At 37.3% G+C, this 24,550-nt stretch overlaps 1 protein-coding gene across 4 annotated transcripts in view; it reads left to right on the forward strand.

Moving 5' to 3' along the window:
• cdkal1 (CDK5 regulatory subunit associated protein 1-like 1) overlaps positions 1-24,252 on the forward strand; it is a 600,364-nt gene extending 576,112 nt beyond the window's left edge. For 3 of the 4 annotated variants that reach the window (XM_062063405.1, XM_062063406.1, XM_062063403.1), the window contains one exon: positions 23,440-24,252. In XM_062063405.1, coding sequence (XP_061919389.1) covers positions 23,440-23,598 — 159 coding nt within the window. In that variant the 3' untranslated portion in view covers positions 23,599-24,252. The remainder of the gene's footprint in view (positions 1-23,439) is intronic. The other variant, XM_062063404.1, reaches the window with a different exon arrangement.
• Positions 24,253-24,550: the final 298 nt, after the last annotated feature.

Here is a 24,550-nt window from a genome sequence, read left to right on the forward strand (position 1 = left end):
AATTCATAAAAGTACCAAACTTCATGAATGTTTTTTGTGATAAACAAGTATGTGCTCTAATCACTCTATCACAAAAAAATAAGAGTTGTAGAAATTATTGGAAACTCAAAACAGCCATGACATTATGTTCTTTACAAGTGTATGTAAACTTTGACCACGACTGTATAAGGTACATCATTAGCATTTGCTGTTTCCCTCTTTTACATTGAAATTAGTGAATTGCTTGCAGTTTGCATCATGTTTCATTATATTTAACTGATGTTACAGCTTGATTAGCGAGGGCTCTATCCACACGGGAACGTTTTCAGATCACTTTATCCACATGGCAACAGCGTTCTGCATTAGATTCTGCAGTGGTAAAATCTGACATCACTGCCTTGTCACTGTGTAACCCGCCTGGTTCGGCACGCTAGGCGCCGAGCTAAAAGCCCGAACTGTCAAATAGGTGTCCAGCGCAAGCTATTCAGGTTTGCCAACGTACAACCTTTGGCCTCCGTAACAGTTGTCATGCGGACCAGAAAACCACTACTTTTTTAAAACAATGTGACCAGAAGAACAATAGAATCCTCCTGTCGAGATTCTCTTGATATTTGGTTTTCTTGAAATCGATGTGACTTGCAAAAGTAATTCTACTTCCTCGTCAATCCAGACAAGATTACTTACCCGGACTTCTTGCGTGTATTCGCCATCATCTGTGTAGCAGAAGATGACGCTTTTAATGCCTGTGCAGTCTTTCTTTTTTTTATAGTTTTGGTGTGCCGACTGGCTCTGTCCCTGTCTGTTCACAGTGCTGCATGGAGGTGTGGCATATGAATTACAATATTTTCACCCAGTGATCTGTTCTTGTCTGGACGTGACTATTTATTGACCCGACATGTGTGGGGAGGCTTTTTTTTTTCCAATTCACCAGGGTCTATCACATCTCATACATATTCATTGACATAGACTCACTTTACAGCAGGGGTCACCAACGCGGTGCCCGTGGGCACCAGGTAGCCCGTAAGGACCAGATGAGTAGCCCGCTGGCCTGTTCTAAAAATAGCTCAAATAGCAGCACTTACCAGTGAGCTGCCTCTATTTTTTAAATTTTTTTTATTTACTAGCAAGCTGGTCTCGCTTTGCTCGACATTTTTAATTCTAAGAGAGACAAAACTCAAATAGAATTTGAAAATCCAAGAAAATATTTTAAAGACTTGGTCTTCACTTGTTTAAATAAATTCATTATTTTTTTTACTTTGCTTCTTATAACTTTCAGAAAGACAATTTTAGAGAAAAAATACAACCTTAAAATTGATTTTAGGATTTTTAAACACATATACCTTTTTACCTTTTAAATTCCTTCCTCTTCTTTCCTGACAATTTAAATCAATGTTCAAGTAAATATATTGTTTTTATTGTAAAGAATAATCAATAAATTTTAATTTAATTCTTAATTTTAGCTTCTGTTTTTTCGACGAAGAATATTTGTGAAATATTTCTTCAAACTTATTATGATTAAAATTCAAAAAAAAATATTCTGGCAAATCTAGAAAATCTGTAGAATCACATTTAAATCTTATTTCAAAGTCTTTTGAATTTCTTTTAAAATTGTTGTTTTGTAAAATCTAGAAGAAATAATGATTTGTCTTTGTTAGAAATACAGCTTGGTCCAATTTGTTATATATTCTAACAAAGTGTTGATTGGATTTTAACCTATTTAAAACATGTCATCAAAATTCCAAAATTAATTTTAATCTGGAAAAATTACTAATGATGTTCCATAAATTATTTTTTTAATTTTTTCAAAAAGATTCGAATTAGCTAGTTTTTCTCTTCTTTTTTTCGGTTGAATTTTGAATTTTAAAGAGTCGAAATTGAAGATAAACGGTTTCAAAATTTAATTGTCATTTTTTTTCCGTGTTTTCTCCTCTTTTAAACCGTTCAATTAAGTGTAAATATCATTAATTATTAATGATAACATAGAGTTAAAGGTAAATTGAGCAAATTGGCTATTTCTGGCAATTGATTTAAGTGTGTATCAAACTGGTAGCCCTTCGCATTAATCAGTACCCAAGAAGTAGCTCTTGGTTTCAAAAAGGTTGGTGACCCCTGCTTTACAGCCACATCATTGGGCTCACCTACAAGAGCTAAGTAAAAAAAAGAAGTATCCTGCCTTTTTAAGGTTGTAATAGTTTAGTGCAGGGGTGCCAAACATACGGCTCAAGGGCCGGATCAGTCCCGTGAAAAGATTTTATCCGGCCCGTGGGATGAGTTTGCAAAGTATAAAAATTAACCTCAAATTTTTGAATGAAAGAAACTGCTGTTCTAAATGTGTCCAATGGATGTCACAATAGCTATTCTTTGTATCTTTGTAGATGATGCTACATATGTACAAAATAAACCACATGATGTTAGTACATCAGTCCAGAAAAATTATCAAACGACATAAATAACATACTGTAATTTGATTTTTATATTTATTTTTTTTCTTGATAGATTGAAAATTAACATCAATGGGTTGACTGATGAACATGATCACATAATTTATTCAGAAAATATAAATAACGACAAATAAAGATAGAATACTATTAACCGCAACATGTAAGTGTAAAAAACAACAACAACAACATTATGATTTGTACAATATCAGAATGTGCTTTTTCTATTTTTAAACAAAGAAAACAATCTGAATTTGTCTTAATTTTTAAGTTATCGTGCCGTGATTCCACCAGTCCGGCCCACTTGGGAGTAGATTTTTCTCCATGTGGCCCCCGATCTAAAATGAGTTTGACACCCCTGGTTTACTGTCTTAATTTAAGAATGTTTATTGTTATAGTTTGCGGTGGTGTAGAACTGCATTCTAACATGCTGAGAGGTGTTTCTAATATTTTGACCCCCTGATGTATCTTCCTTACCCCAACACATCCCCCTCCAACCCGGTGCTCTTACTAGACACATGCTAGCTGCAGGCAATACGGAACACTGGCTGTAAACACAACTTTATGAAAACACACACGCACACGCACAAACACACACACATTAATACAAACAATTACCATCATACTGTATGGTTTCATGTGAAGCAACCTGATACAACTCAGATTTGCTGCTTGATGTAGGATCTATTTGCATGTCAGAAAGAAAATCAAACAAGTTATTTGTTGCTCGGACACGGTTCCTCCTCACTGATGTATTGTCTATTTTTAAAATGTTTCATGGAAATGTCAAAAGGGTTCTGGTTGGCCTGTGTCTCACATTGTTTTTTTCTGGAAGCAAATACTTAGTTTTGTCTTCAAAACAGCGGGCGTAGCTATTTTAAGCATTTCATTTGGCATGTCAAATGTTATTACATGGCCTGTGCTTTGAGGAACCCAAATCACAATAATGGAGGAGTTATTACGCCATCAAAATATTAGTCATGTTTTCTTTTCAGTATTTTAACCAAATATGCCAACTGACATTACACAGTCATGTTCTGTTTTGTTTATTTCATGTCAGAAGGGTTTTATATTCCTCTTGCTATGGTTTTTGCCTTTGAACTGCAGATGGGCAGTATAAATAACTTAACACACACCCATCACTTGCTGAGAAAACAATGTTTAGTCATGAAGTCCTTTTTTTGAGAGTAGGACTAAAGGGTCATAGTTACATCTATGTACGTCTGCACCGTCTCAACATAATTAAACTATACACTTAAGTCAGTGAACCTCATAGTTTATTTAATTCATAACATAACTAAAGCCATTGCAGAGATTATAAAGAAATATCGGTAACACGGGAACGTATTATGTTAATAAGCAACTAATTAATGGTGAATATGTTCCCCATACTAAAGTGTTACCGGGTTAGGGTTAGGGTTAGTAATGGTGAAAGTGTTCCCCATACTAAAGTGTTACCGGCTTACTGGTTGTATAATAAGGCCATGCAGAATAAAGCATTAATAAGTACTTAATAATGACTAATTAAGAGCCAATATGTTACTCATTTGCATGTTAATGCAAATGAGTAACATTGTTAAGCAACTAATTAATTGTGAATATGTTCCCCATACTAAAGTGTTACCAAAATATCAAATTGTATACCTCTTTCTGGTTTTTTGCAATTCAGTGGACTGCTTAAGGATGAGTTACAAAAGTGGCTCATGCCTGAGCCTTGACTTTCCACACAAGGGAAACTGGTATGAGTCCATGCCAAAAGAGTGTTTCTAGTAATCAAATAATACCTTAGCTGTGTACCCTTTTAGAGTGGCGGTCTCCAACCTTTTGGGACCTGGGGGCTACTTCATGGGTAATAAGGAGTTGTGATACACGCTTCTAAACTAACACATTTGCTCAGTTTGACTCTTAATTATATTTTATCATTGAGGTGGCGACTTGTCCAGGGTGTACCTCGCCTTCCGCCCGAATGCAGCTGGGATAGGCTCCAGCACCCCCGCGAGCGGTAGAAACTGGATAGATGGATGGATGGATGGATTCACGATCCATGATTTTTATCTACAGCATGTGCAGACTTTGAACACAATAATAATTTCTCAAAATAAGTATCAAAAATGATTTAACAAAGTAGGAAATATCAACACTATTTATATTAATACCTGTGATTGTTAAAAGTGTTTGTCCTACATGTAGTTAGTAATCAGTTGTGGACAGAAGAAGCCCGAAAGCTGTACGGGCTTTTGCAGCACGGCGGCCGGAATACATTTTTTATACAGAATTTTTTGCGCAACACTGATCACAGCAAATATTAGATACGGGACCAATTCCCGTCACCTGGGAATCAATACTGGTACTCAACGGTACCAATTTTCAGTACTTTTGTGTGTGTTCAATTACGAATAAATGTTAATTGTTTCATAATAACAACATTTTTTATAATTTGACATTTAACAATGAGCTGATTGTGATAACTGTGCTGTCCAGTTGTTATATAAACAAATACATTTACAAATTGTTTTTAAATTTTTTCCTTACTTTTTTTTAAAGAAGAAAATTCAATCTTGTATTAAACATTTTGTCATCAAGTACAAATGACAGAGATAATTCAAAACAAGTGTGATTTGATTTGGTTGAAAGCCCATATTTATCTCCTAGAATTGAACAATTAAACAGCTTGAAAGGAGGCCGAGCATTGAAAGCTTCACCGATGTGCAATAAGTCACTGCTTTATTAATCGCTGTCCATCGTGCCCCTTATTCGACAATGTGCCTAAGATACAGTAAATAATTTCACCACACTAGGCTGTGTTTTAGTGTGAGTTTGTTGGTTGTAGTGGCCATGTTCCCCTTGTGAAAAGTGGCGTTTCTCCGAAGACACCTTGCTGTCCTTAGCGGTAGCAACAGTCATGTTGCTGTGTTTGCATCTTACTGTATGTCAAGGACACAAGGAGTCGAGGGAATCTACAGAACCGCGTAAAAAAACTTGATTTTTATTTTCTTACCATCAAAAACTGTAATGGATATAAAGGAAATATCGCCCAAGCCTACTTCTTATCCACATCTTCATACCCTCTTTACTGCGACTCTTATAAAGTTGAATTCCTTCCCCCCACAATCCTCTTCTCCAGTCAATTATTAAGTGACTTCTGGAGGCTTTGCAACATGTTTTCAATTATCTGTGCATGAATGTCTTAGCAGTCTTGTTACAGTGTTCCTGAATCCACCCGAGAAACCTGATCCACCCTCTCTGTAATCTCCGGCTCTAAAAAACACCTCACTACCTAAATACCTTGGACACTTAAGATTAGTGGCATAGAGCTTTTACCCACAAGTCACTGGAAGTAAAAAAGTGCTTTCTGGGAATGACACAATGCAGCTGGAGTAACAGGAGATACCAGAGTAATCTGTATTGTTCCTGACTATGTGTGCATGGACTAAGCAGACTAGCTTCTCTAGTCAAATCTTTGTCCAACAAGCCATATGTGTGTGTGCATCTCAGAACAGGATGTCGTGAAAGTAATCGTAACTCAGGTCACTGCGGTGCCGAAAGCATCTGCTATATTTCCTGTTGGTTATAGTGGCTGTCATGTGCCCGACATGTGTTTGCTTGGGCCTCAATTACACAAATGGGTTTTCACTGTATTTTATTGAGATGACCGTAAAGTGTTTTTTATGTAGCCCATCTGCATGCTCTGCTTCTGTGTGTGAGCTGTACAAAGGAGGCTTTTTATGAAAATGCACCAGTCTGCTTGTCGTCGTTCTGACCCAATGACTTGAAGTCTTGTTACTAATGCAATCTTGAGCGTTTTTGTCAATAGAGAAGGACTCTAAAGCATTCGACAAAGGACATGGTTTAGTGGAGTTAGGTCAATGGCTTCTCTGTTTTTGGTCTTTTAATATTTGGAACAAATGTAGTCACACAATAGCCACCTTGATTGCCCAATTCATCGCGACTAATCATATTTTCCCATTGAATTGCATTTGAAAGTGTGCAAAAAATAGATATATTTAAAGTGGACAAATACATAACTTTGTGCTAACTAAAAGCAAGGCCATGCCTGTTCAATTACCAGCGGCAATTTGGCTAATCTTCATTTAAAGCAATGTGCTGTAGATTAGTCAAAAATGTGTTAATTCTGCACTCCCAAGCAAAAAGGAAGCATGAAATATGTTACTTAATATAGTGTTAATTTTAACACAAATAGATGGACCAAGGTTATTTGTAGCCACTTGTATCACCTTAGCAACGTAGGGGTAGTACTCGGTGTGAAGTATTAATGTATAGCATTAATGCCAGCAAATCACAAAGGCTTCTGCAGACTATGTTGGATACAGTGTGCAGTAGAAATGTTGATAAAAGCAAGAGAAGCTAAAAAAAGGCCACGGCAAAGTGGATAGCAAAGTGGATAGCTACAATTTGCAGTCTATTGTACAAGATGTGGGTTTTAGTAATGTTCTTATGGTTACCACAAATGACTGTACATCTTAGCCTCCTGCAACATACTCCATCAATAGGTGATTGTTAGTTATGATAATGGCTCTGAGGCTAGCTTGTTTTTCTATTTAAAAAATGGGATTAATGCCTTCACAGTAGGGATGGGTACCTTTCACGTTTGAACAGATACGGGACCAATTCCCATCACCTGGGAATCAATACTGGTACTCAACGGTACCAATTTTCAGTACTTTTGTGTGTGTTCATTTATGAATAAATGTTAATTGTTTCATAATAAAAATATTTTTTATACTTTGACATTTAACAATGAGCTAGCTGATTGTGATAACTGTGCTGTCCTGTTGTTATTTCTGGTGTTCTTACACTTCCCATTTGCACATATTATATAATAGACTACATACAGTATGCATGCGGTTGCAATTCCAAGACTTTAGATGTTAGTAATGTACAAACCCCAAAACCAGTGATGTTGGCACGTTGTGTAAATCGTAAATAAAAACAAAATACAATGATTTGCAAATTATTTTCAACCTATATTCAATTGAATGGACTGCAAAGACAAAACACTTAACGTTCGGGACTGGAAAACGTTGTTATTCTTTGCAAATGATAGCTCATTTGGAATTTAAAGCCTGCACCATGTTTCAAAAAAGCGGCAACGTGGCAAAAAAAGACTGATAAAGTTGAGGAATGCTCATCAAACACTTAATTTGGAACATCCCACAGGTGACCAGGTTAATTGGGAACAGGTGGGTGCCATGATTGGGTATAAAAGCAGCTTCCATGAAATGCTCAGTCATTCACAAACAAGGATGGGGTGAGGGTCACCACTTTGTAAACAAATGCGTGAGCAAATTGTCGAACAGTTTAAGAACAACATTTCTCAACGAGCTATTGCAAGGAATTTAGGAATTTCACCCAGAAACGCTGCCGGCTTAGCTGGGTCTGAGCTTATCTAAGATGGACTGATGCAAAGTGGAAACGTGTTCTGTGGTCTGACGAGTCTACATTTCAAATTGTTTGGACATCGTGTCCTCGGGACCAAAGAGGAAAAAGAACCATACGGATTGGTATAGGCGTTATAGGTATGGTGGTGTATTAGTGCCCAAGGCGTGGGTAACTTACACATCTGTGAATGCACCATTAATGCTGAAAGGTACATACAGGTTTTGAAGCAACATATGTTGCCATCCAAGAAATGTTATCATGGACGCCCCTGCTTATTTCAGCAAGACAATGCCAAGCCACGTGTTACAACAGCATGGCTTCATAGTAAAAGAGTGCAGGTACTAGACTGGCCTGCCTGTAGTCCAGACCTGTCTCCCATTGAAAAAAGTGTGGCACATTATGAAGCCTAAAATACCACAACAGAGACCCCGGACTGTTGAACAACTTAAGCTGTACATCAAGCAAGAATGGAAAATAATTCCACCTGAAAAGCTTCAAAAATTGGTCTCCTCAGTTCCCAAACGTTTACTGAGTGTTGTTAAAAGGAAGGGCCATGTAACACAGTAGTAAAAATGCCCCTGTGCCAACTTTTTTGCAATGTGTTGCTGCCATTAAATTATAAGTTAATGATTATTTGCAAAAACAATTAAGTTTCCCAGTTCGAACATTAAATATCTTGTCTTTGCAGTCTATTTAATTAAATATAAGTTGAAAAGGATTTGCAAATCATTGTGTTCTGTTTTTATTTACGAATTACACAACGTGCCAACTTCACTGGTTTTGGGTTTTGTATTGGCTATGGTGTGGTAAATAGATTAGATAGTACTTTATTGATTCCTTCAGGAGAGTTCCCTCAGGAAAATTAAGTCAGAAGTAGTCTTTGCCATGAAACTAAATGTGTCAGTCTTGTTTTTTGTCGCGTGTTTATACTGTAAATTGTGTACTTACTACACACCAGCTGTTTGATTGTAATATGCATCTTAGTTGTAGTTTTAATGACCAAATTTGGAGATGTTGAAATCGCCAAATCGCTATTAAAAATCCTTAGCACATATATGACAATATCAATTAGCATCGAGCTATCACATACAGTATATGAAAGGTGGAGCCTTACTTTACGTTCAAACTTTTTCTATCAGGCATACTTGCTTTGTTGACATTCAAGATTTCAACATTACCTTGAGGCAGTTTAGCAGAGTCTGCTCTGAGTGCTGCTTGAATGATTGTTTCCCCGCCAAGTGTTTACGCAAGTGTTTAGTCTGCATCGAGACCTCACAGGCAACAAATGTATCGAAATATATCACTTTTAGATTTTTCTGTGAATCGGTACCTTATAGTACCAACGGAATTTAGTCGGTGCTTATAAAAGTACCAAATTTCCTTTTCTTTGTGCTTTGATCGCCTTAATTAAACCGAAATTTACAATACATATTTGAGATTGTAACGAGAAATGTCTACATTATTGTTCAAAGTAGTTACAAACCAACTACTATTGCACATAAATAAGCTACTTTTAAAATAGTAACTAAAGTTTGTTCATAATGTGATTGATTGCACAAAACGTGCGACTAATCGCACAAAACAAATCTGGAAGAGGCACAATAAAAACAATGTCAAATGGAAGAAAATGTGTTCAAAGAGTTGCTGTGTACCTGAGAATCACAACCACGGATTCAACACAAATGAACAAAACACATTAATAAATATATTATATATATAAATAATAATAAATAATAATAATAATAATAAATAAATAATAAATAAATAAGCCAACCCCTTTTCAGTAATCAAAAATGTATTTTGCTTCTGGACGTGGCTTTCGAATTTGTCACATAATGGGATAAAATTATTATTTTTGTACAATGTGAGACTGAGTAATACTAACTTGTCTTAGAAATATCGTAGGTGATTACAAGTGACTGTTTTATAAGTTAAAATAAGTGATGAGAGAACCAAAGACTGTAATTCAGGTTCCACTAGCAAATACAAGTGCAGCTGGTGATTATCACTGTGGTTTTGTTAGCTGGTTGGCAACTACAGTATCTTTTTACACACCAACTTCAGTGTGTCTTGAGCGACGTTGACAGCTGGCGAAGATCATGTGACTACTTTGTATTATTTTTTTCTTCTTCTTCTTCTTCTTCTACGTCTCCTTTCTCTTCTGATGGCGAGTGTAAAATTGCAGTCTCGCGAGGGACAAAAGTAACATTTTAGTGACTTTGAAAGAAGAGTATTTTATCAGTGCCAGTCCGCTGATGAAGTGCTAGATGATTTTCTGGGTGATTAGGTTTGCTCTGTGTCTCCCTGCTGGGAGCAGAGAGCGACATCACCAGCACATGTACACACACACACACACACACACACACACACACACACACACACACACACACACACACACACACACACACACACACACACACACACACACACACACCGGGGTGAACTATCACACAATAGCACATCTTTTCCTGCGGCATCCCTTCTTCCCTTCCTTGTCTGTCTCTCATTTCCTCACAGTTTTTCACTTCAATTCCCTCCACTCCTTTCTCCACTCCCACTGTGCTGACATGCACCTACTGGCACTTGGATTTGCACTTATCCTCCCTACTAGTAATAGATTTTAGACAGCACTGTCCAGTCTCTCTCCTGGCCCCCTGTTGTTAGAAGGCACCTGCAGAGAGACAGCTAAATAGACAGATGGGGAAGGAGCACTTGGGCCTGCCACCATTGATAGATGATGTTTTCTTCCACTTTCATTTGTCCTTTTTCGGCTTTTTCTTTTGTCTCCACTTACAATAATACAAGTCCACCGGTGTCATTTCTACCTCGAATATATCAAGTTCCCTGGCACAAAATGTTCTAGAACATCTTTGTATTTGACCGCAGGATTCCCCCGTCACGTTTTGGATAGCTCCAGTAAGGGCACAGAATACACTAACCCCAATTCTATGTCTATGCTCACAGGATTCACGTCATTTTTAGTTTAGCTTGTTGTTAGTTTTTATTAGCATTTTTAAAGTTGACAAAAAACTCTTGGAAGATGCAACTAATGGTAGTCATCGTTGTAGCCATCAAAGCCCTCTAAGACAACTTCATAACCCTCCAACATTTTAATATACACACTACAATTCTATATTTAATGTGGTAACAGACACGTTCGTAACAATATGTAATATGTACAATATTTACCGTATTTTGATCATTTAATCAATTCAGGGACTGGCTTCTTTATTAGACCCAGTCTTAGACTTCCTTTTATTGTCATTCACATTTGAACTTTACAGTACAGATAAGAACGGAATTATGTCGCATTAGCTCGTTGTACTGCAGGATAAAAGAGCAATAAGGTGCAGATATAAATAAATAGATTACTGTACAGATACGTAAATATATTGCACTTTTACATATGTATCCATGTTTATGGATGTACCGTATTTCCTTGAATTGGCGCAGGGAATATAGTATTCGCACGTCTAGAATTACTGCCGGGTCAAACTCGTTTCTCAAAATAATTAACGCATGCTTGGCCTTATCGCCGGTTTATTATTGAAGCTGGATCAAATTCGTTTTGCAAAATATTAATTTTATTATCGCATGTCTATAATTTTCTCCGGGTCAAACTCGTTTCGCAAAATATTTAGCATATGGCTAGAACTTCCACCGGGTCAAATTCGTTACGTCACGAGTGACGCATCTGTCCTCATTTTCAAAATGGAGGCAGCTGCTTTCAGTAGTTTACAATCGCACAAAGGAAAAAAGATAAAGAGCTTTTCAGTAGGATTTAAGGTCCAAGCTATTGAATACCGGTACAGTATGCTAAAGAGAACAGTAAGCAGCTATGTTTTATTAATATACCGTAGCTGCGTGTGTGAAATACTGTATAAGTCATTAAATGACTCCCGCCTCCTGGTGGTAGAGGGCGCTGCCGCGCTAGTGATCCTTCTTGCGACTTCCGGTACTGCAGAAGAAGTGAACACACGCAGCAAGAGATTTTTTTTTTTCTCCTCTGCCTGAACTTTTAACATGGAGGATTACATACCGGTATCTAAAATAAAACAGTTTTCTAAACTGGACTTTCAATCGAAGCAGGAGGTAATAATTAAAGGAATATCTCCATCGAAACAGAGACTTTTAAAACTGAAGAAAGAAAATAAGGAAGACTTCTATAAACAAGTTATCGATGCTTTTGGTCAGAAGGAGCTTCAAATGGACTCCATTTATAAGTACAGGTAAGACCATAATAACGTTTTTTTAATTAAATGTGCTTTTCATGATGGTATGCTTACATCACACTCAAAGCGCACGCCTAAATTTTATGGATTCCTTTTGGTAAACGCCGGAGTGAGAAGAGGTTTTAAAATAATTACCGCATGCACGGCCATCCCGCCGGTTTCCGGTAAACGCAGGAGTGACAGGAGGTTTTAAATTAAGTAACGCCCCTGCGGCTATTCAAGGAAATACGGTATGTTACATTGTCTTTATATTCCAGCGAGTTAATTCATTTTTTGGGGGGAATTGAGGGAATTATTTTGATGCGTTCAAGAGTCTTATGGCCTGAGGTGAAGAAGCTGTTTCAGAACCTCTGCTACGGAGGCTGCGGAACCTATTTCTGGAGTCCAGCAGTGAAAACTTGGTCTGGGGCGGGGGGGTGGTTGGGGGCGGGGGGCGTGGTTGGTGGCGTGGTTATTTACAGCTATAATTCACCAACTCGAGTATTTCATATATATTTTATATATATACTGTATATATATGTATATATATATATATATATATATATATATATATACATATACTGTATATATATATATATATATATATATATATATATATATATATATATATATATATATATATATATATATATATATATATATATATATATATATATATGAAATACTTGACTTTCTATGAATTCTAGCTATATATATATATATATATATTTATTTTATTACTGCTCCCCTCACCTCCCAGGGGGTGATCAAGGGGATGGGTCAAATGCAGAGGACAAATTTCACCACACCTAGTGTGTGTGTGACAATCATTGGTACTTTAACTTAACTTACATATAAATAAAATAAATACTTGAATTTCAGTGTTCCGGTGGCTATCCACTAGATGGCAGTATTGTCCTGTTTAACTTCTCCGTTCATGATGAGTATATCATTTCGGCCACCGTGTTCAATGGAGAAGTCTGTTCTACCAAATTTACAGGCAACATACACCTTCCCCTTCGAACTGTCCTGGTTGAACTGAAATTCTTGTTTCCATTCGTTTTGGAACTTGCAAGCGTATTTCTTCATCTTGCTCGTCGACGGCGTCGCCATGTCTGTAATTTCCTCGTTCTTCTGCTTCGTCTCCTTGTTGTGTGTGCAGTTGTGCACTCTACTCTCTAAAAGCCCTAGATGTTATGACGTCATTGGGCAGGCAAGCTGTTTATATTGTGGGAAAGCGGACGTGAGAACAGGCTGTCCCCACTCAGTCTCAGGTCCGCATTGAGCTGGAGGGGGCGTGGCCTCCAGCTCCGGCTGAATACCGGGAGTTTGTCGGGAGAAAATCTCTGCGGGGAGGTTGTCTGGAGAGGCGCTGAATACCGGGATTCTCCCGCTAAAAACGGGAGGGTTGGCAAGTATGTTTTAAAGTGAGTTAGAGGTAGAATTGATTTCTCCCATTAGCTGCATTGCTAGCTACCTAGACGAGACTATTAATATATGTTAGAATGCAAAAGAAAGTATTGTCTTCTTGTCTCTCATAATGATTGTGAACAATTGGCAAAATCCCCCCAAAAAATTGCAGTTCCCCTTTAACATCGTCAAAGTACTCCAATTACTTACTAAGGAAATTATTGCTTTTCCTACTGTTATTCGTTGACCTTACTTGTTTGTAAACAAACAACCTCCGTTCGAATCCTGCTTGCAGCCACTGCTTAACCCACACTGTTAATGAATGTTTGATAATTGTCGGAGATGGCGTTGGCGTGATTTAGCAGCCACTTTTCTGTCAGTAAAATTGCTTAGCCCCACCAAAGTGTAAAAAAGCACTTTAGGTGTCTTGAAAGGCACTTTATAAATCAATAATTATTGTTATTCCTCAAATAGCTCGCTTTGTAAAACTGTATGGTAAAAACTGGCACTTATAAAAGGAAAGTAATTAAATTACAGCACAATTAAATCATCAGATACGTTTCAACCCTTTCTTTGCTATTTCTGTAATGAAAAGGTTTTGTCCAGTTCAGATAAAACTCCTTTAAAAGTACATCAATCCTAATTCTGGTTCCATTTTGTTTCAGCACTCCTTAGATATATTGTACTTCCTTGAAATAATAATTGCTCCGGTTTTGAAATTAGACAACAGATACGGTGGTACCTATAGGTCTTTGTTGGTAATCCGTTCTAAAAAGTCAGATAAAGACTGAATCGTACATAAACCGAAGCAAATGTTTTAATAAGGAATAGTGTAAATCCAATTCAAAAGGCATTTTACATGTTACAGTTGTGCTGTTTGGGGGGACAAGTGTTTTGAGTTAAGAGCGCCGTCAAAAAAACAATTAAGCTCATAAATTGAGGTACTACTGTATATAACTTAGATTTCATGTCCTTATGAGTTGAGTTGAGTTTGAGTTTATTTCGAACATGCATGCATACAACATGATACATCGCAATTTCCAGTTTCTCTTTTCAACATGTTCGAAAAGGAGTAGGAAGAAGCAGAGCTTATTTAATCCTACACCCTTTTCTTTTACATAACAGTTGCTAAAACTTTTGTTCACTTCCTGTTCTCAATTTATTCACAATATACTCCATAAGTAATCACAATAAAAATAAATAAATAAATAATAATTGGTGAAGTAAGTTACGTTTCATATAATGAGATAAGTAAGATTATTTTGAGAGTGAAATAATGGATTAATTAAATAAATTCAGAATGTTTATCATGGTTCTTCTTCTTTGTACTTTGTAAACACTTTAAGTTTGAAGAGTTTCTTGAAGTGGATCATATTAGTACATTGTTTGATTGCTTTGCTTAATCCATTCCATAATTTCATTCCACATACTGATATACTGAAGGTCTTAAGTGTTGTACGTGCGTACAAATGTTTTAAATTATATTTTTCTCTAAGATTATATTTCTCCTCTTTTTTTGAGAAGAATTGTTGTATATTCTTGGGTAGCAGGTTATAGTTTGCTTTGTGTATAATTTTAGCTGTTTGCAAATTCACTATGTCGTGGAATGTCAGTATATTTGATTCAATAAATAAAGGATTTGTATGTTCTCTATATCCAACATTATGTATTATTCTAACTGATCTTTTTTGTAACACCGTTAATGAATGAAGTGTACTTTTGTAATTATTTCCCCATATTTCTACACAGTAACTCAGATATGGTAATGTCATGTCTGTTTATCATGTTTCTGTTTTGGCCATGTGCTTCTTTTTTGGACACTTTCTTAGTTCCTGGTTTCACTTCCTTGTTTGTTTGTTTCCATGGTTACTCATTAGTTTTCACCTGTCACGTCACGCACCTGTTTTACGTTTTGAGTCACGCACCTGTTTTCACCAATCAAGTCACTGTTATTTAAGTCTACCTTTGTTCTTCACTCGTTCTGCCTGCATTGTCTTTTTGTCACACCTGTTCATGGCTCTTGCTGACCAAGTAAGTTTTCCTAGTCCAGGCCATAGTTTTCTGCTAACTAGCAGCTTCTTTTGTGTTTTAGGCACGCTTGCCTTTTTGCTTGAATTTTTGTGTTTGTGATAGTTTGAGTGATTTATGTTAATAAATCCAAACTCACCTTCACGCTGTCGTCCAGAGCCGTTTTTTGCGTTGGAAGAACCCCGCAGCAAGCTGCGACCCCCCCCCCCCCCCCACCCCCCCCCCCCACCCCCGTTTTGACAGGTAACACTAGTGAGCAGTAGAGAATATGAAGTGATTTTTCGTCTAAAACATGTTTTGCTTTATTCATTATTGACGTGTTTCTTGCTACTTTATGTTGTATATTTTTTACGTGAGATTTCCAGTTCAATTTATCATCAATCATTATACCTAGAAATTTGGTTTCATTTACTCTTTCAATTTCTATTCCGTCTATTTGTATTTGTGTTTGACTTTCTCTTCTACTGTTACCAAATAGCATTATTTTAGTTTTACTGAGATTCCACCATCTTTCTAATTTGTTAATTTCTTCTGTTATTATTTGTATTATCTTCTGTGTGTTCTCTCCTGAACAAAACACTGTTGTATCATCCGCAAATAATACTAACTTTAAATCTTTTGTAACTTTACAAATGTCATTTATATAGAGATTGAATAATTTAGGTCCTAGTATTGATCCCTGAGGTACACCACAGGATATATTTAGCGTTGTAGACGTGTGTTCGCCTAGCTTCACGTATTGTTTCCTGTTCGTTAGATAACTTCTTATCCAGTTTAAGACTAACCCTCTGATGCCATATCGTTCTAGTTTTTTGATTAAAATATTGTGATTAATTGTGTCAAATGCTTTAGTTAGATCCATAAACACTGCCGCCGCACATTTTTTACTATCTATTGCATTGGTAATTTCTTCTGTAATTTCAATTAAAGCCATTGAAGTTGAAACATTAGCACTGTATCCATATTGGTTCTCTTCGAGTGTTCTATTTTTATTTATGAAACTCTCTAATCTGTTATTGAACAGTTTTTCAATGATTTTAGAAAATTGTGGAAATAAAGAAACAGGTCTATAATTTGTAAATTGATGTTTGTCTCCAGTCTTGTAAATTGGTGCATGTATTTTCATTTTGTTTGGAAATGTACCTGTTTGAAATGATAGGTTACTAATATGCATTAATGGTCCTGAGATCTCCTCAATAACCTTTTTATCGTTTCCATATCAATTCCGTTACATGATTCCATACAGGAATTATAAGGACACTGTCCCCTGCTTATTATCCTTTACACTGCAAAAAGCCAATGGTCAAAAACAAGGGAAAAAAATACAAAAATTAGGGGTATTTTATTTGAACTAAGCAAAATTATCTGCCAATAGAACAAAAGAATTCGGCTTGTCAAGGCTTTCCAAAACAAGTACAATTAGCTAACCTCAATGAACCCCAAAATACCTTAAAATAAGTATATTATCACTAATAACAACTGCACTTTTCTTGGTAGAAAAAAAAAAGAGACCTTTTGCTCAATATGTTTAAAAATATTCTTAAATTAAGTAAATGCTAGTGCCATTATCTTGATATAATGATATGCGCTCGGCATTACATTTCTTGAAACCAGCAAACTTATACTAAAAACTAATTTATTGTTCTTAATGGAAAGGCAACAAGGCAACCGCTTGTTGCTCTCTGGGTTTCCTAGGAGCTCAGGCAAATCATATGGTCTAAAAATGCATTTTGCCATCAATAACATGACATCATCGCGCCAAGTGCGTGCTCTTTCAGTCAATTAGTGCGCATACCTGTATATACAGCCCGGCCCCCGACCACATTTTTTTTAATTGTAATTTTGAAGAGTTTATCTGAATGTGCATGAACTATTACTGTTCAAAATTTTTTGAAATGTCACATGTTAAATGTTTAAATAGTACGTATTTTCTCTTGTTTCATTGAAAATAAAACAGAAAAGTCCATTTGGCTGTCATCTGTTTTAATTATGAGACACAATTGTGTCAAAATCATGACGGGGCGGTATAGCTCGGTTGGTAGAGCGGCCGTGCCAGCAACTTCAGGGTTGCAGGTTCCATCCATGCTTCCGCCATCCTAGTCACTGCCGTTGTGTCCTTGAGCAAGACACTTTACCCACCCGCTCCCAGTGCCACCCACACTGGTTTAAATGTAACTTAGATATTGGGTTTCACTATGTAAAGCGCTTTGAGTCACTTGAGAAAAGCGCTATATAAATGTAATTCACTTCACTTCACTTCACTTTTTTTTCATGCTTGAAATAAGAAATGATTACTTTAAAGTAGTTTTATACTTGTGAGTGTTGATGACACAGCTTTGCAACAGTTGATATTCTAGTTTCAAGCATGTTTTACTCAATATAGGTCATACAATCTCAGCAACAAGCTGTAATATCTTACTGAGATAATAAAGGACCAAAACACTTAAAACAAGTAAAACACTCTAACATAAAATATGCTTAGTGAGAAGAATTATCTTATCAGACAGAAAATAAGCAAATATCACCCTTATTTGAGATATTTAATCTTACTTAGATTTCAGTTTTTGCAGTGTGTTAAGCCAGCCAGACAAACATCCATAAGCACTCTTATGGATTGTCAAGCAACAACATTGACAACAAAGAATGCAACATTTGAACCATCACAGTACTTTGTGGAGAGCTGAACATGAAGCAAACATCTCTGATACTGACTCCCTATGTGTCAATTGGCCTCCGCCATTGGTAGGGGACTTACGGATGTGTCATGTAGGGGTTGGTAGTTATTTTATCCATTCACCATTGTGTGCGGCAAAAACGTAGACAATACTGTGTAGACAAGGTAGAATGTAGCGGACAAGGCAGGGGTGCACAGTGGACAGTTGGACAGTACAGTACGCCCGCAGTGCATGTGTGCAACATGTGTGGGCGTCCACTGTAACAATCTGTACATATGCGTAATTGTTGCTTTTCTTTGACTCTAGGGTTAAAAGTGCAGGTGGTGGTAAAAAAAAAATCACTCTCGCCAACTTTTCTTATGTTGAGTAGTAGAGATAGTCACACAGGCAAAGCAGCAAACAACTTAAAAACTGTAAACTATGAAAAACTTTAGTGGAGAATAACTAAAGGTCCCTTAGGGTGATGATCGTTATCAAAGATTTGCTGGTTGAAGACCAAAGTGTGGAGTGAGTGAAGGGGTCAATGCACTTTTGGTAAATATGAAAGCCAAAGCTTGCGATGGTGGTGCCTTGTGAACTTGATGAAAGGTTATTTTAGAAAGCCGCCGATCAATTGCTCAATATTCCCTCTGCATAATCTACCTTGATGGTGATAAGGTATTTTATCAACTGTCGTGCAGGAGATTTGCAGCAAGCACCTCAAGGTCGTCCTGATCCATTTTCACAGATGCTCTCATCCAATGTCTCAAACTCAAATTGACACGCCTCGTGTAAGATTCCTTATTTATTTATTTATTTAGAGATCAATAGCTTAAGCTTAAGCCGTCTTGCTTCTCTCCAACTGAAGGGAAAAATGTATATGCAATCTGACCGCGTGCTCATCCATTTTTTAGTAAACAACATCAAAGCATTGCCCAATTTCAGCATGAGCAGTGTGTTACCATAGTAATCAGTCAGAGGTGATTTCCTGAGCAGAGAAGCAACTTTACATAAAAATCAATTTAGCCTCGCTTTTGCCTTCCTCACATTGTGAGCTTGCACGACTCATTGTCAACATCAGCTCTAATTCAGCAGGCGGCGCTCAGGAATAATTTGATTACTTCCAAACAGCATCGTGCTTTAATTACACTCACTTATATTCGCCATTTATTCATAAAATAACAGCTGTTTTGTTGTTGTGTTTTATCCATGAATGCATTAATCTACAAGGTATCAGGTTTGCTTCATTATCATGTTAGTTATCTGCAAATTAAACAGACTTGCCAAAAGGAAGCAGATGGAGGGAGACAGAAGGTGAAAAGTCAAAACTCAAACGTCTTTAATCAACACCAGTGCATGGATTTCAATATGTGCATGTTAATCAGCATTTCTGAAAACTCAATAATATAACTTTTAATTTTTTTTTTTTTACAAATCATTTAAAATTGTACAACAAATGTGGCCCTATAAAGGGATCATATTATGATTGTTTTTCCTACTTTTGAAACACTTCTTTGTGGTTTACATAGCATGTAACGGTGGTGTTTCGGTCAAAAATGTGCATGGATTTTGTATTACAGACCATCTCCAAGACGCTATTTCTGACCGTCCCATTAGGTTGAGTTTTTCCTTGCCCTGATGTGGGATCTAAGCCGGGGATGTCGTTGTAGCTTGTGCAGCCCTTTGAGACGATTGTGATTTAGGGCTATATAAATAAACTTTGATTGATTGATTGATTGACCGTCTCTGCAGAATGTGCCTTTTTGTGGGCGGTCCTCACAGTCTCCAACTCGTCAGCCATGTTGTAGTTTTTAGCGCTTCCATATAAAGTCTACTGACAAATAAAAGTTAGAATTATAACCTACTTTGTATCAGAAATGGCAGCAGCAAAGGATGTTAGCATGCATGTGCATGGACGAGCTAGTCTGTCCCACAACAAAAGGATGGAGAAAAATAGGTAACTTATTGACTACAACTAAATAAAAAATGGCGGTAAACCGCTACACAAAAACAGGGGCCAACAGATATGAAAATATGTTTTTGCATAGAATGACCTGTTAGGGGAACATTTTGACTTTAAAGTAGAGTGGAATGCATAGGGACTCTTACTTTCTATTTACTTTGTTGTTTTCAAGGACAAAACACAATGAGTACACCCAATGTTTTTATCATTGCAAATACACACCCCATTGATTGATTGATTGATTGAAACTTTTATTAGTAGATTGTACAGTACAGTACATATTCCGTACAATTGACCACTAAATGGTAACACCCGAATAAGTTTTTCAACTTGTTTAAGTCGGTGTACACGTTAATCAATTCATGGTATAAATATATACTATCAGCTTATTACAGTCATCACAGAAGTTAATCATCAGAGTATATACATTGAATTATTTACATTATTTACAATCGAGGGAGCGGGGGTGGAGCAGGGGAGGGGGGTGGAGGGGGGTGATTGTATCATATCATTGTATCACCATTGTATCATAGTTGGTTTCGATGGTGAGAATAGGTGCCAGAGACAGAGCGAGATTGGACGAAAGTGTGTGTGTCCAACACACGCTTAGGTTAGCCTAATTTTTGGTGTCGTTGGACAACACCCAAACAAATCCGCCAGGGAGGAACAGCAAGGAAGACAAAAGCATGTAAGCAGAGGGACAGGACAATCGGAAAAGAACACTCCGGACTATGTAGAGCTCTGTCTTGTCTCAAGGGCTGGTATTGTTAATGTTTGTGTGTACTCCATATGTAGAACAAATTGTTAATCTTCAATTCTAAGTCACCTTGTTTTATTATTCAGACAGTCGTTATAACAAAAGAACCCGGGAGGACTTTGGCCCTTTAAAAGGGAAAGCCCCAACAGACCTCTGTTTTAAACACTCACATCTCTATCCTCCAGCGGAACATAGCCTTCCATCCATCCATTGTATACCTCTTGTCCCTCTCGGGGTTGCGGTGGGTGCTGGAGCCTATCTCAGCTGCATTCAGGTGGAAGTCGCCACCTCATTGCAAGGTCAACACAGATAGACAGACAACATTCACACTCACATTCACACACTGTGGCCAATTTAGTGTTGTCAATCAACCTATCCCCAGGTGCATGTCTTTGGAGGTGGGAGGAAGTTGGAGTACCCGGAGGGAACCCATGCAGTCACGGGGAGAACATTTGAACTCCACTTAGAAAGACCCCGAGCCTGGGGATCGAACCCAGGACCTTCGTATTGTGATGCACATGCACTAACCACTGTTCTGCCCGCGGAACGTAACGTAATTTTCTGAAAGAAAATACTGGTTGAACATCTAAAATGTTATCTTCTTGATAAGGTTTAGTTGATAGTCAACGATCAGTCAAATCTACGGTGTTTTGTATATTTTAAAGCAAGAAATAAACAGATCGTATTTTGACTGGTCACTAGGTGTCAGTAACGTCACATGGATGTAGATCTATCCTTCCAAAGTTAATGAGAAAAGGAATACTGTCTTTCATTGAAGAGAAAACACAGATCTCATTTGGGACTTTCCACTTGAAAGAAAAATGCTAAGCAACTCTGATAAACAAATAAACACGGCCGAGTTGGAAAGCTGGTGGAGATCCTCAAGTCTGGTGCAGCGGCGAGAAGACATCAAGCTTGACTAAATTGAGGAAGTAAAAGTCGTAACAAAGGATTGTTACCTTTGCTAGAGGAGAGTAATGTTGCCGACAGATTGTTGCTGCTGTGATTATTATTATTATTATTATTATTAGCCTTTATTTAACCAGGTAAAATCCCATTGAGATCAAAGATCTCTTTTCCAAGGGAGACCTGGCCAAGAGGGCAGCAGCAAGGTTACATTAAAAACAGTAAACAAATACATAAAACATCACATTTACGACATTAAAACTTGCTCACATAACAAGTTTTAATGTCGTAAATGTGATGTTTTATGTATTTTCACATTTAGGACATTAAAACTTGTTATGTGAGCTTTGTTGCTTGACTTAAAATCAAAGAGTGTAGATAAAATAATTTGTGTTGTCATACAGCATGCACATTTAAAACTATTTTCAGCCTGGATTCAAACATTGCCAACGTTGATGTCTGTGTAACCTCTCAGGCTGTTCCAGATTTCAGGAGCATAAAACTGAAATGCAGCCTCAGCATGTTTAGTCCTGACTCTGGGCACTCCCTGAGATTCTCAGAGGCCGAGATGATTTATAGTGTTCTAACATATCAGTGTTGCGCTTTGTCACAAGACCAATTGAATTGAATTGAATTATATTTATATAGCGCTTTTCTCTAGTGACTCAAAGTGCTTTTACATAATGAAACCCAATATCTAAGTTACATTTAAACCAGTGTGGGTGGCACTGGGAGCAGGTGGGTAAAGTGTCTTGCCCAAGGACACAACGGCAGTGACTAGGATGGCGGAAGCGGGGATCGAACCTGCAACCCGCAAGTTGCTGGCACGGCCACTCTACCAACCGAGCTGTAAGACCAGTGGTTCCCAAACTTTTTCCACCGGGTACCACCTCAGAAAACAATTGGCTCTCCGAGTACCACCATAATGACCAACATTAAAACACAGTAGCATAGTAGGCCCAAGTATTTATTAAAAGACAAGGCAGTAGTCTAAAAAGTATTTTTGGTCACTGTAACATTACACACAGTTTGAACGGTAACACTGGGTTTGAGCATTTAATTAAGTGATTCTTTGATTTACTCCTTTCTGAGCGGCCACCTTATCGTGGTAGAGGAGTTTGCGTGTCCCAATGATCCTAGGAGCTATGTTGTCCGGGGGCTTCTATGCCCCCTGGTAGGGTCTCCCAAGACAAACAGGTCCTAGGTGAGGGATCAGACAAAGAGCAGCTCAAAGATCTTCATGAAAAGTACAAATCGAGGACTTAGATTTCCCTCGCCGGACGCGGGTCACCGGGGCTCCCCTCCGGACCACGAGGCAAGGCCCACAGTTCGAATCACTGCGTTAGACCATGAAAATACTTGTCTTTTGTCTTCCTTTGTTGTGTCCCCATAAATTATCATTATTTTTTTTCTGTGTTTAAAACATTGATAAATTCAAACATTACAGACACGCCCTGTGCTATTAGACATGCAGAACAAATATAATGTGTGCGTTTTCTGCCTTCACACCAGCTTGTGTTCATCCTCTCGTGCATGCGCTACAGCTGGTCACCACGGCGACCTTCAAGTCAACTTTATTCCAACTGCAAAGTCCTTTACTGCACCCTCCGCTTCTTTGTGGAGAAATTAACATTCTTTTCTTGCCATAGGAGATGTTGAAAAGATATTTTCTCTTTGTTTGTTTCCTCTACAGGAGCAGATGGCAAATGGTGTCCAAGGTCCTTCTTCTATGTCTTCCTCTGTTTTGTTGATTGGGTCTTACAGCGTGAACCGCGAGCTATTGAAGAGGCTGGGGGTCGGACTGGCGCTGGCAGCAGCCTTACTGGCTTTTATTGTGGAGAGGTTGTATTAGTGGCTGTGAGAGGAGCTGTAACCAAGGAGGAGCATGGAGACATAATTGGGACGAAACAACATCTTTGAATGAATTCACTCTTTTCTTAAATTTTGCTTTTAAATGAGGAAGAAAAGCATACTTGTAATTTTACTTTTAATTAAAGGTCATAGGTCATCATTGAGATATAAGATACAACAAACAAGCTGTCCTTTTTTTCAGTTAACAGTGAATACATATTGTTATACTAAGGATATTTCAACAATGTTTATAAAACAAACTTAGTTACTATTGGACGCAATCAAAGTTGCACTCTGAGTTCGTTGACATAGGTTTTGTGTTTGCCAATTGTTTTATTGAGCATCCTGTGTAAAAGTTGTATTAAACTTTGTCACTTATATTACTATGTTAAGTATTTTGTTTGAAATGAGCCACATAAGAAAAGTATTTGAAAAAAACATGTGGGCCATTATTCATTTGTTGGTACTTATAAAACTCACACAGCAACACACACATTACTTGAAATAATAAGAGAAATGGCTGACTCCCAACCACAATGATTACTTTCCATGGTTACTAATTACATTTATTAAGTAGTAATTCTGTTTGGAATTCGACTAATACCTATTAACTGTACCTAATTACTTTTCTGCCAACATGTCCACATTTTTTTTTAGTCAGTACATTTTGACCCTTTAAATAGGTCAAATACAGTGGAACCTTGATTTACAAACTTAATTGGTTCTTAAACAGGGTCTGCGAATAGAAAGGTTTGTATATTGAAGCAAATTCTTCCATAAGAAACAATTTAAACATGAATAAATGCTTCCATCCTCAACAAAAGTCCATATTTTAGTAAAAGCTGTACACTTTGAACACATTATAAAGTGCTATACGGTATTGTATATCAAACAGACATAACCAGGGGTGATGGATCAACTCTGTTTAATAACAAAGTCAATAAATTGGCCCA

This window comes from Entelurus aequoreus, linkage group LG11 (genome assembly GCF_033978785.1).
Source record: "Entelurus aequoreus isolate RoL-2023_Sb linkage group LG11, RoL_Eaeq_v1.1, whole genome shotgun sequence".
Lineage (NCBI taxonomy): Eukaryota > Metazoa > Chordata > Actinopteri > Syngnathiformes > Syngnathidae > Entelurus > Entelurus aequoreus.